Source organism: Gavia stellata, chromosome Z (assembly GCF_030936135.1).
Source record: "Gavia stellata isolate bGavSte3 chromosome Z, bGavSte3.hap2, whole genome shotgun sequence".
Lineage (NCBI taxonomy): Eukaryota > Metazoa > Chordata > Aves > Gaviiformes > Gaviidae > Gavia > Gavia stellata.
In genome coordinates, this window is record NC_082637.1 from 29,429,887 (window position 1) to 29,444,098 (window position 14,212).

Sequence of the window (14,212 nt, forward strand, 5' to 3'; positions counted from 1 at the left end):
ATTCATTTCATGTAGTTGCGCATAGCAAGCTGTAAAGTGGGTTTTATGAAGCCAATAATGCAGATATAATACTTGAGGAATTCCTTTTGGTTTGGATATATTTATTTTTCCAAACATTTTGTTTGAGAGAAAACGAGATTGCTATCTGCTGTTTCCTTATTTTTTTGCAGGAAAGCAAAGGGTTGTTGACTTCCTCTCCCCTCCCTTCCTTCCTTCTTTCTGAAGGTACTGTACTCATCTGAAAAAAAGAGAACGAAATGATTGTTCCTGTTCTCTTTCTTAAGTCATTGGAAACACTGTCTCTGCTAGTTTTCTAAGTTTACTGCAATCTCTGCACGGGGGGAGGGAGAGAAAGGGAGAGAGAGACAGAGATTACCAACATGAGAACAGGTAGAGAGTTTAGGGCAAGACTCCTTCCAGCTTCAACAACTGGTAAGTTAAGTAAAAATGCTTTTCTGGTTAACTCTTTAGAAGTGCAATATATATGCTTTTGTATTAAGAAAAGGCATTAATCATATACACATTTAATTTATAAAACGATAATAAGCATATGCATTGACAAGCAGTATATTCATGCTATAGGTACCTATAGTCTAGTTTTTAGATACTGGTTATAATAGCATATGATTTAACCAATGCAGACAAGAAAGTGATTTCCAGTGAGGCTGATAATATTCATAATATAATCTGCTTTGAATTTTGCATATAGGGCTTCTGCTACCAGAATCTTGTTACAGGCTTCACTAACTTTATCCTGAATGTTTCAGCAAGATTCACTGGGCCAGTGTTGAAATAAAGAGAGAAGCTATGTCATATGCAAATTAATGTATTTCATATATCATCTGCCACTACTGAAGTCTGCTCCAACCCACCAACCTGTGCTATAGTGAGAGAAGAATTACTAGGGCTTTTTTTTTTCCTTCAAACCATATCGTGTTTATGAGTACACATGTTTATCTCTGCTCATCTGTGTATATGATTAGTCTGGGAACAGTGACATTTAAGATATGGTAAGACAGTTCCAGGTTCTCACTTGGAAAAAAAAACAGAAGAAGTTCATGTTGTGTAGTATATAACAACACCGAGGCCAATCACCAGCATCAGTAATAGGATGGACTTAAATGTTTATTTGTCGTTCACGTTGCTGTAGATACCAATAATATTTTTCGTGTTGGGCATAAATGTATCAGAACAATCAGAAGTGGCATGTAAAATGAGTGATTGAATGCAAGAGTATGTTTCAAATATTGGAAGAGAAAAACCTCCCCCCATGCTTTTATAAAAGCAGAATGCAGACGTGGGGGAGAGAATTAGGACAGGTGTCCATTCCTCTGCAGAAGGAGAGCTTGGTCATCTTCTGATCCAGCATTTCTTCAAGCTGCAGCTCTTTGAAACGCAGGGTCCTCTGCAGGATGCCCGGAGACTGGACAGGGCGGCTCCAAATGGCGGGCAGGCATCGTGGAGGGCCAGCCAGCAACTTGAGGTGCCCAGCTCCCGCTCCCGCTCCCACCGGGGCACCTGGGCTGCGCTTCTGCGCCTGGACGGCCCTCTGCTCCCACCCCTCGCTGAACCAACTAGTGGAAAGGATTTTCTTCCCCCTCTATCTGTTGTCTTTCTGCAAGTTTTTCCATAGGAAGGAGTGATCTAACCCAAATTCAGCCTGATTTCTGGGTAAGTTGTAGATTCGCTATGCTTTAGAGCAGCGGATGCGTTCTGCAAAAGGAGGTGGAAATAACGTGTTTCTCGAACTCTGTAGCTTAATATTGTAGCTCGGTCTAGTTTGGTACCAATTATTAGGTTTATTTGGTTGTACTTAACCCACAAAGAATCCTCTGCTAATAGCAAGTAAATGCCAGATGTCGCCATGAACACCACTTGCCACATCTTTCGCTCAGACACCTGGGTTTATGTTTTACGTGGCTAAATACTGATTCAAATTAAATAGATGATTTGGACAGCTATTTTGACAGTTACATGTCAAACATCTGGAAAACCACTTTTTACTTTTAATGAGAAGTAGACGTGTCTCCCAAACATTAAAAAAAGACATAAACTGTATTTTTAGTGGTATTTTGCTGAGTGTTAGTCTGGATTCAATCACCTGTAAGTTTTGATCTGGTTATTTCAGAAGTTCAGTTTACCATGTAGGTGAGAGCCAGTTGCAGCCTTTAGGTACAGATTTTGTTTCTGAAGATACTAAACATAAATGTATTCTTGAATTGGACCATGTATATGATAAATTCTGTCTCTGAGAGATTGTCTGAAACACAAATAAGAATATGTGTGTTCATATTCATAGTAGGTGGCCAAAAGCAGTACATGCTATTTTTAAACGCATTCCCCAATAATAAACACACAGAAAGAACATTTTTAAAGGAATGCTTAATAATTTGACAGTAAAAAATAGACCTAGAATTTTGAGCTTCATTCTTAGATTTTACCTATCAGCTTTACTTTTCCTTCAAGTAATATATGTTTGCAATCATTTGAAGTTTATTTGTTTTCACGTTAGGTAATTTATTGCTAGGATAATTGTAACATGACTTAGTACAATGGTAATTTGTAACACAACTAATATCTTTCTCAAGGTGTCAGGAAGAGGAGATTTTTGGCTGATGTGTTATCCTTATCCTGCATTGCTGAGATATTTACAAGCAGAGAAGGTTATAGTCTGAGGCTGGATTAAGTACAGATCTGCTACCAGCTTCTGGCACAAATTAAATGTTTGTGAAATGACTTTTCAGTTATTCACCTCAATGTTATGAAAAAATAATATTGAAGCAATAAACCAAGAGTAAAAAGAGAGAGACTCTGTTTATTTTGCTTAAAGTCATATTGCTTCTATTGCTAAGACCTGTGTTTATGTATATAGCATACATAAGTAAATGGTCAGTCAGTATATGTATTTTTCCAGAGAATTATTTAATGCTGCTATTTCCATTTGTTTTGTTCTCAATTATAATGAAACAAAATATAGACAGATTTTGCTTTTGTTCTGAAAAATAAAAACAAAACTACACCAATGATGGCAAAGATGTTGTAGAAACAAGTTGTAGCCCATGGAAATCCCAGGTCAACAGGTCTGATTCAAAAAACATAGAAACTGATAGAAGTATTTTTGTAAATGTCAATTGCCTTTTTGTATTTAGGACCAACTTCTTTAATGGTGAAAACTGTTGAGAATGTGAGTTTTGGATGCAGAATTGTAGCACTGAGTTACATTCCTAGTAACATTTTGGCATCTCTAATATAGATTTTTGACCAGGAGGTAATTTGAATCTTTGAATTTTAAGGAGTTTTTTATAATTTTCGCATTCTTTCAAACAAGCACATCAATAAAAGCCTTGCCTTAGGACTATCCAGATGCAGAGCAGATCTGGTGGACTGAGAGCCATGATGTGCATCTCACAGATGAACATGTTGGCATGTCTTTCAGGTGCTGTTTCTAGTAGCACCAGATAGATATGCAGGATTCAGAATAGGAGAAGCACAGGGGGATGAATCATGGTAGCAACCCAAGACAAGCCTCGTACACAGAGTCAGAAGAGTATAGGTTACCACAGATAGCACTTACATTGTTTCCAATCTTTGATATTGCAAAGCCTCGATGATGCAGAAAGACATCTGTCTGAATGGACCACTCCACTCAGCCAGATGTGTCAACAGTATACCACCCTGAGAAACAAAAGCAGTAAAGGCTGCATAAGGTAATAGGGTTTTTCTGTGGCCATGGTTTAAGGACACAAGTCAGGCAAAGGTGTATAAGGAAAAGTACCTTCTTATTAGTTGGTAAGAAATGATCCATAGCTTCTGAGCACTAATCATGTTCCCCAGTAGTAACTGATGCAATGAAACAAACTGACCCTTCAAACAGACCTTAGAAGTGCTATGCAGACTGCTACAGATAGCTGTAAAATTATTCATTTGTCTGATGCACTAATTTTATACCCCAAATGATTTTTAAAGGTAGACCACCTGTTAAAACCAAATGAGCATTTTCTTCTTAAATGCAGTAGTTTTCCCCATTCTAGTTTACCATCCCAGAAGACCACTGAAAAGGAAGGAATGCCAGCTTGGAGAAAAAAGAATTATAAAGAGAAAAATAATGTGAAGCCTTTAAAAAGAAAGAAACAAGTCTGGAAAAAAGATGACTTGGGATTATCTTCTTTCTGCTGAAAAACTGATATTCCGAAACTAAGACTGCAGCTCTCCATTGCTGTTAAAATACAGTGGAATTTTATAGATGATATTCAGATTTTCATCCAACGAAGAGGCCTAAGTTAATACTTATTGGTTATTTAAAATGCATATTGAACTGCACACTGGATGTCTGATTTTTCTTTATATCTATCTCGTAGGGACTAGTCCTTCTTGCCTGGCCTCTAAAATACTAATGATCCATTTAAAAATATTATTTAATCTTTATTCTAGTCTCTTCCAAACTTAATACCTTTGTGACTTGCTTCTGTAAAATAAATGGTTTAACACTAGTGTTAACCTGATGTTGATAAGCAAAACGCAGCATTTTCCTTCTAAAACAACGTTTAATGTATTGTAAAGACTTCCAATGTCACTGGAAGTAATTAAGCTAAGTAATCACATATTAAAAGAAAATATTTTTGTGCTTTGAAAGTTGTGGGAAGAAATTATGTGAATATTTGCTATTTTTTTACTTTCACTCCTTATTTCCTGCTTTGTATGTTAGAAACACACATTATTAATTATTTGAATGAAGGATGAAAAAAAAATATTATTCTTACTTTCTCTTCCCTCCCTCTTCTACTATGTAAGCTACAACACCGACACATTTTCCTTCTACTGTGTGTAGAAGGTGTGGTGTACATGAATTCATGTGATTTAAAAGAAAAAACTTAGGATAAAAAGCGTGTTTCCTGAAAGCCTATTTTCCCCTTGCCGATATTCATAAAAAGTAAAGCTGGAAACATCCAACATTCCAGCTGTTTATGCTCATTAGCAGCACTGGAATTCATAGAACACTGAAAAATACAAATGTTCATTGAATCTGAAGGCTCATTTAATTACAAAAAGCTACAAGGTAAAATGAGTCTCATACACTGATAAGATCAGTTTTTGCTAACGGATTAGGGAATGGTACAACTGATTCAAAATTGAAAGCAAGGCTATGAGAAGGGCCATACATACTTAGTTCTTATTCTTAGACGATGCTGTACTATGAGGAATACTAATGCACAGCAAGCAGGCATTACCCACACAGTCCTCTGTCTGCAGGCCTGATGAAGAACAGAAACCACCTAATTTCTCTGCATGGAAAGAATTTTTCAGGGTGGTGTTCCCAGGGTGGAGAAGCAGGTGTGGTGGCTCTGGATGGGAGCACATAGCTTTGCCCCTTCTCAGGGAGCAACTTCTTCTGACACCAGGTCCTCTGATAAGCCACAAGTGTGTTGGCTGGGAGGGACAAGATGACTTCCAGTCTTCCTTTTCACTGGTTTGTTACTATTCCCAACTGTGCAAAAGCCACTTATGCTTTACTCTTCTCTGGTTGGGGTTGCAATGTACCTGTTAGACTCTTTTTGCAGTGATAAAAGACCTTTTGTTTTGTGGAGGGCTCTGTGCTGGATCTGCCACTAAAGACTTTGTAAATTGGAAAGAGTATGTGCTCTTACCAATACTCAATACACTAGATTTAAACCAAACTTAAATACACCTGCTTTAAAGATATCCAGGAAGAACACATTTGAATATAGTTACTATTTCAGGTTTAGTCCTCTCTCTCAGGTGCTTTCTAAAGCAAGTAGTGTTTCAGCTTGGTGTTTCAGCTCCAGGTAAAAATTATTTGAAAGCATTATTTGAAAAGGGGGTGTCTTTCATATAGTACCTTCAAGTAGCACGATATTTTTCTACCTGTCTACTTTTTGTTAAAAGTATTTAGAATACATGTGTAATGAAAATAATATTAGGAGGTGAAAAGGAAAAGGGTGACCTGTTTTTGGAGCATCTATCAGCTTCTAAGGAACAGCAGAACTTGTTTGAACCATCTGGTAGGCATCAGCCCACGTTGGGTTGGTTCACTAGTGCAGGTTTCTGAAAGTATGAAGAGTGTCCTGTATTTGTCCAAACTATTGTCCTGTGAGAGAAATTCCAGAAAACTGTAGAGGACCTCCTGGAAGAGCAAGTTGACAACAATGTGCTTGTAGACTAAACCCATCCATTTATAAAAGTGCAGGAAAATAATATTTTTCCTCAGCACCGCAGCAAGGAATCACACCAGCACGAATGTTATAGCAAACAGTTTTTCTGCATAATGCTGCACTCACAGTATGAAGTCACCAAGGTTTCCAGAATAATTTTATATGTCTGTAAGTAACATTTTGCAGGATGCTATGGAAGCAGTCACATGCATCAGAGAAATGGTGCTGACTGACTCCTCCTCCGTATCTCCTCTTCTCTCTGCCAGAAAAATAAAAATATTAATCAAAGCCTTTTGATCCCAAATGCACTAATTTCTTTTTTCATGTCCCACAAAAAGGGAGTGCCCCTAAGCTTAAGCCACAGGTAAAGAAATGCAATTGAACAGATGTCAACGGATTTTGTAAGAAAATGATCAGGACTCGGGATTCCCTCTAATGACTGCAGTGAGGATTTTCACTAGCTTGTTCACTACTAGACACGGAAAAAATGCATGAACAGGCACCCAGTAGAAGGCACTGAACATGGTTAGGACAGTAAATTGGAACAGAATTCACACAACTATTTATCCTGTGGGTAATGTTCCCCTGCTCATACCACAGCCTGGCCTGCTATTCCTCACAAAACACAGCAGTAATTTCTATCAAATCTTTCAGGTTTTTGTATGTGGCATATGTCATTTTTCCAGGGAAAAAGCCCTGAATAGAATGATTGGGGGCGGGGGATGGTTGATATTGAGAGAAAGAGTTATATTAATATATAAGGTGTTTTTTTACAAAACTTCATTTTATATTGCTGGTTGGCCATTCTTAGCCACGGGGTAGAGTCACAGTGGTTTGATGGTTTTTTTGGTTTCCTTTTTCTTGTGATGAAAATCTGAACTGAGTTAGTATCCAGAACAAGCCTTTGGCATCACTAACGGTGAAGGATTAGTACTAGAGTGGTTTGGGAAATGTTCAGATTTTCAGATTTCAAACTATGTTGAGTTTCTTCTCACTCTCTTTTTTTCTTTTTTTCTTTGGCAAAAAGTAATTTCTTATTTGTTTGTAGCTCTAGTCTCTGTTCCAGTATCTGCTGATGACATTTGGCTAAGTTTGAGCTGCCATTCCCACTCCGTATGCTAGTTTATTGAATTCAGTAAAACTGGCATTTTAAATCTGTTTCAGTTTAAAATAATTAACCTCAAGAATTTTTCCCTGTTAGTTGATTTACATAGAGATTTGTTTTCCAATTGATCAAAATCACAGAAGCAATATAAAAATTGTTTTAAATTTCAGATTTTCTTTAGTTGTGGCAACAAACTAATGCTTATTTTTAAAACTCTCTATAAGTTAACAAAATAATTAAGACCAATGTGCAGGATGCATTTTGGGGATCAGAGCGGGAAAGCATTGGATTTTTGCTGTTTAGTCAAGGAGAATATTCAAGTTTGGCATCACAGGTGAAGGGTAAAGCCACACAGGAAGTTATCTTAAATTACTTCCTTGCAGGCACTTCATATCATCAGCCAAAAATATCATTTTATGCTGGAACTGAAGAACTAAGCACATTTCTCTTTAAACAAAATAAACTGATTTTAAACAATGAACCCTCATTTAAATGCAATTGTGATATGTGTGTGAAGGTGATAATTTTTCTGAACAATAAATACATACTCAGCATGGTTTCAATGCTTTAACACAGATTTTATGTTCTGGCAGTCTGGAAAGCAGGGCTCCCTAATCACAATGCAGATATATCAAAAGTAGTTTACTCCAATGCCCCAGTAATTTGCCTTAAGAGCCATTTTTAACTCTGTCTCATTGCTCATGATTCTTTTTTTTTTCTGTTTGGGTATCAATGGAATAAACACAGTGGTGTCCTAGGAATGGTACTGACATCTCTAATTACTTTGCTGTGTTTCCTATTGAACTTATGCTCAGAGGGAAATGTCTAAGTCACTACTGAGCCAGCTTAATTGCAAGTGAGTAATAGAGGTTAATAGGGATTAATCAGTCCTTTCAGCCAAGCAGCTTTTCCAGCAAGAAGTCTGGTCAAACTTCAACTGAAATCAGATTTATTAATCTTTCCTAAATGATTAGGAAATCATCATCTGGTAATTACTCTTAATGAACTGGACACCAAGAAAAGTTTTTAGTAAGAGATATATTTTTCCTAATTCTGTCAGTTTCTGGATGAAATCCTCTTCTTTCAGTTCTTGTACGATATAGCGTGTTTTACTGGAACACACAATACCTGCCACTTTAGCAACCTTCAGTTTCACTATGAGTTTTGAATTGTGTGAAACAAAGAGTTGAACGCAAAATAAATATAAAAAGCAATGGTCCTGCTGAAGACTATTAATACTCAGCCATGTTGAAGTAAAACTAGACTTTCATTAAAAAACTAATCTGTTTTGGAGACTTTATATGAAAATTCTCCCATACAATCCTCTTCTCCCTTGCCTCTTCTCCAAGCATACGTGCACTTTTTACCTGGTACATTCTTTTTTGAGGTCCCTGTTGCTTTACACATGCAGCGTCCAGAAGGTGCAATTAACTGCCAATGGTGTAGGAAGGTGCCAGTGGGCTGGCTTGAAGAACCAAGGCTGAAGGTGGCCCTTAGCTACCCTTTAAGATAACAAAGAGGTGGGAAGAGACCAGACCATCTCTCTGGCCTCCATAGAGGTGATAACAACACTGGGACTACAGTAGGAAGGAAAGCTCAATCTATTTCCTTTTTAAAGGTCATGAATGCCAGTGAAAGGTTTACTTTCAAAACAACAGCCCAAGCAGGACAGCATGAGGGTTATGAAAGGGCATGATTTTTTGATCATTTTAATTCTGGGTGTTCTGCATAGCTCCGTTATTTGTTTTTAAAATAATACTACTGTACAGCTCAAAACCCCTCTGTCTCCACTTCACTCTATAGTGTTTAATGATTGTGCTTTGTAGGTGGAAAGATTATGTCCAAAGTGTTCTTTCAAGGACTCCACACTCTATTCAATATTACTATTTTACTACCAGATCCTTCCTTACGTTTGTATTATTTATTTGTTCTTCTGTTCGCCATATCTCTTATAATATCTGTATGGCGAGAAAAAAAAATCCTAAAAGTGCATTAGTGTTATTTGATAATTTTCCAGAGGAAAAAACTATTTAATACATAGGATTCTTATGGTGCCAAAAATGTACTATTTTAATTTGCAGTGGCAGATATGGAAGTAGACAGGAAGCAGGGATGGAGTGATAGGACTTCTATAAACAGTGATTAAAGTGACTCCACATACTTTATAAAGGCAGGGGCAGATCCATGGTTCCAGCCTTTGACATGAGAGCTCCTTATCCATTTAAGCAAAGGAAGACATTAGTCTTATTGACATCACCTCATAACAGCCAAATCCCAAATCTTGTTCTCAGCTACACCCCAGATTTTCCATAATGATTTCAGTACAATGTGGATGATGCCAGGGAGAGAATCAGGACAGTTACTTAGGATGAGTAACTACCACTCTTTAATGGAATAATTAACTGAGCTGGCCAACCCATCATTAATTCCAACAACTAATGAGGGCAGGATCAAATTGCATTTCCACCCGGTCTGCTGGCTCCAGTTAAGCTTTGCACATGTGAAGCTCTGCTGCTGTATATGCTCCCGATGTCACCATCATGGCCAATCTGGTCTTGTCAGCCCTGAACTCTGGGCAGGGTCTGGAAACTCAGTATACCTATGCCCAAATGCTCTTGGGAACCCAGTCCTGTCAGAATATTTATATGAAACTGAATATACACCAATGACATCAAATTCAGTGTAAAATATAACAGCCACAAGGTGGGAGACTTTGATTCATTTCCCTTCTCCCCCCGAGGAGTTTGGACCCACATCTCTAGGCTCTTAAGGGAGTGCCCTAACTAGATCCTGTGAGGGTAACCCTGCTCTCCTTTGGCTGGAGCTGGGCCATTAGGCAGACAAAAATGCAAGTGCCAAGGGACAATTTGTTAAGGTAACATCCTCGGCCTAAACTCAGACCTGTATTCATTTCCTGGACAACAGCCCCCAGCACTCAGCCTTGCGTTCTTCTTTTCTTTTCAAAACTTTTCAAAGTCTGGGGTACCTAAGACAATTTGTTCTTGACATGAACACAGGGGTGCCTTCAAAAGCAGCCCAGTGCAACACACTGGTTAGACTGCTTGAGGCAATAGTTCACCCCTGCGTACCCTCCAAACTTCTATTCAGAATATGAATGTATTTTGTTTTGGTGAAAAAAAAAAGAAAAAAAGAGAGGCATTGTACAGTTAAAAAACCCTAACCAATAAACACTATGCTGTTAAAGGGCTATCAGGAAAAATGATCCAGCTTTAGAGTGGCAAAATAATGGTTTCTAAAGATGGGAAAAATTGAAGCAGGACAGGGTCAGCTGTTCAGGGAATCGGTAGGGAGATGGAAAATGGGGAATGAGTGAAATAACCTACAGTACACATGGGTTTCAGGGGACTTTAAAGAGAAGAAATGGAATTGTTTCAGGGAGGGGTAGATTGAGAAGAGCATAGGTGGGCATCTCTTCTCCTGCGCAGTGCAGGTCTCACTGCCCTGGCTCCTTTCTAAATCTCTGGAGGTACAAGACCCTCCATTAAAGCACTCAGAGATATCTCACTTCCCCAGGATACGGTGCCTATTTCTGTATGCCCCTCAGCCCACAAGAAACAGTTGTCTTTGGATTTTTATATGAAATAACTTTTATCCAGATCCATTGTTCACGGAATAAGAAAAAAATCAGAATGCAACGTCTTTGGATGAGGAAAGCTCTGAGCAACAGACAGCTGGAGGCCTGAAGATAATGCTGGAAAGTTGTCATGAGACTGTCTCCTGTTTCTTATATTCTTCACAACACCAGTATCTTGAATCAGCTACACTACTAGCCTGAGCTGATATGGCTGGTTTTACACCCTCCTGTACCTCACCAGCAGCTCTGTTTCAGGCTACACTTAGCAGGTTTCTGCGGAGGGAAAGAGGCAAAAGGCTGGGCCAGAGCCCACCCTGCTGTGGGCAGAGATGGGGCAGGGCTGCGCTGTGGACCCAGAGGTAGAGATCTGCCAGCAAAAGGCTGTTCCCCCTCCCCTTCCTCCCCACCCCAAAGTAGCCTTGAATTCCCTCTTGGTACCAGAGAATCGGGCAGGTGGAGGTGCTCAGCTGAGGACATATAATCTTTGCCCCTTACATACTTTTAGACCAGATAATTTGCTGTGCCTTGCAGGCTCCCACCATGCGTAGCTGTGGTTTGTGGTGACGTTGTGTAAAGAGCTAAAACTTCAGAGCCTGTGGACTTAACATCCACTTTGTTATCCAGGTTATCTATGTGTTGCTGACCATTTTAGCAGATAGAATAGAGAAGCAGAGAGGGAGTGAACCACAGATGGAATAGAGAAGTGAAGAGGGAAGGAAACATAAGAGAAGAACTAAGAAAATTCACAAAGAGGAAGAAGAAAGAAAAAAAAGGAGAAAGGAGGGTAAGAAAAAGAGAAATAAAGATCCAAAACAGCAGCAAGCCTAAACTGTACTCAAAGGGCACTTTGTACGTACATTGAAATGATTAGAGATGGTCCATGAGACTAAAGTACTCCGAGGGGCATTACCAGTAAGGCCCTATTGCAGATGTTCAGTGGTTAACCCAGCCATACTGCTCTGCGACCCCCACCCAGTGTCTTTAGGCAACAGAAAAGTAGTGAGAATGACAGCAAAGTTTTTGCTAAACTAAGGACAGAGCACACATAAAAGCAATAAGAGAGATAGCAAACCATTTTGCTAAACTGAGAACACAGCAATCATACTGGAGAGAAGAAAAATATCTACAGCTACCTCACTACAGCACCAGGCAATTTTTTCTTAATCTAATCAATGCCACCATTGAAAAGCAAATTATGCCATAAACCACTCTACAAGCACATCTGATGCCACAAACAGTGCCCCAGCCTTGGCAGGGTGGGTGGTAGGACTGCTCCAGACTTTCAGCAGAGGAAAACTGAAGATTCTAGTTTAACACTTTCAATAATTATCAAAACAAAAAATTATCTGTAACTTATGGAAAAGTGAATGTGCATTCATTTTCATACTATTTTAAGCATTTTCTCTTATTACAAGAAATTCCAAAGTAACTAGAGTTCTGTAAAAGTGATCATAGTGTCTTGCTCCCTGAAATTGAGTACAAAACTAAGTTGCACATATATCCAAGATGATTACAAAAGCCACTCTGTAGGCAATGCAGGCAAATAGGTATGTTTCCTAAACTTCTGTATTTCCCAGCTACAGTAAAACAAAAATTATATAAGTTAAAGTGTTAAAATTTGTGAATAACAAAGGCAATGCAGGGAGTCTATTTCTATTGCACAGTTCCCTGAGAGAAGACCCATTTCTTTGTATTGGTGTCATCTCCCAGAAAATATTAACGCAGCTACAATGCATAGGAAGCCCTTAGAGCAGAAGGAATATCTGAAATGATCAAACTTCAAACATGAGGCAAAGAAGACATGCCAAAACAGAGTCAACAGAAGAAAAAAAAATATTATTTAATATATACAGTATCTTTGGAAGTTCATTGCTTGTTGCATTTGTTTACTGTGTCATATTAAGCTGTTTAAACATGTCAGATTTTTTAATTAAGTTTCATAGGTGTGTGATTGTATGAGTTCTGTTAAGTTTGTCTGCAAAGGTTAGCATCTGTTAACATATTGTCTCAGGATATGTTATTCTTTTCCATATGTATACAATATATTTGTCAAAAATATCAAATTTTGGTCATGGCATAGATGGGTTCATATCTCATTGGACAACAGAACCCATGACAAATAACAAGGAAAAGTGTGAAGGATTAGTTTCAGAGTTCATTGGAAGTCTTTCCATAAGCCTTAATGAGCTCTGATTATGCCCTAGGAAGAGTTACCAAGGTTATCAGTTTTCCTTTACAAAGCATTTGCTGAGAAAAACCCCACATTTGTTGATGGAAAGAAGAAGTTTTATCCTGACGCCTGATACCAGCAGATGAAGGTAATTTCCCAGGGAGAAGTGAAAAGACACCAAGCTCCTCAGTACTATCATACTAATGTAGGAAGAAAAAACCTGATCTGGTCCACTTCTCATTTTCAGTCATTCCAGATCGTTTTCGTGAACAATTGTTTACTTGTTTCCAATTCCAATTCTATTAATGATGGTAATCCAAAAGGGGAAGAAAAATATTTATGGCAATATATTTATCTTAATAATGTTTTCCATTTAAGCAGACATACCTGTCTCATAAAAGGCATGAGACAAGAAGCCTTATCTCAGAAGACAATTAAGCTGATGGACTTCATTTGACACCAGGTCTACATGCATGTGAAAGAGAGAAAATAAGTGTTTGTAGAAGTGATATTGGAAAAAGTTTGACTAAATTCCACAATGGTTATTATTCCCAGCTCAAGCCTGGTTTTTTAAGGCCTCCCCAACATTTGTGTCTCCCTAATCAGTATCTGCACTCATTGATTTTGGATACTTTCCCTAAATCCGTGTTTATTTTTGTAAGGTAGTGCAAATTTCTGTCTTCTCCCAGCTCCACAATGTGGCAGAAAAAGTGCTCTCTTCATTTAAAATGTAAATCATCTTTTAGGTTAGCTTCAAATAAGGTAGCATAAGGACTTCAAGGCTGATTTGGGTCTATTAACATATACTCAGTTTATATACAACATGTACTCAGTTTATATACTAAGTTTGAGTATATTAACATACACTCAGTATATATTAATGGAGTCCATTTTTCAAATTCGTGTGCTTGAAATGTGGATATTTATGCCTGGAGAGCATGGATGGAAAGCACACCTTTCATGGACCTTTCTAAAGAATAAAAGAATAGGGTTGACACTGATTTTAGAGAACTTCTGGTATGAGTTGGAACATGGTCTTTTACCTTCTGCCCTCCTCTAATGACTACAGCCACTCAAGCCTAGAGTAAATAAAATATTGTAATTTGAAAAAAAATATGCAAATTATGCATTATTGAATAACAATGTCAGTTTGAGCCAATGTCTAGTGAACC

At 38.2% G+C, this 14,212-nt stretch overlaps 1 protein-coding gene across 1 annotated transcript in view; it reads left to right on the forward strand.

The window, feature by feature from the left end:
• The first annotated feature begins 365 nt into the window (after window positions 1–365).
• The window catches only part of ZNF366 (zinc finger protein 366), a 34,036-nt gene continuing 20,189 nt past the window's right edge, over window positions 366–14,212 (forward strand). The window contains exon 1 of the mRNA XM_059833992.1: window positions 366–432. Coding sequence (XP_059689975.1) covers window positions 381–432 — 52 coding nt within the window. The 5' untranslated portion in view covers window positions 366–380. The remainder of the gene's footprint in view (window positions 433–14,212) is intronic.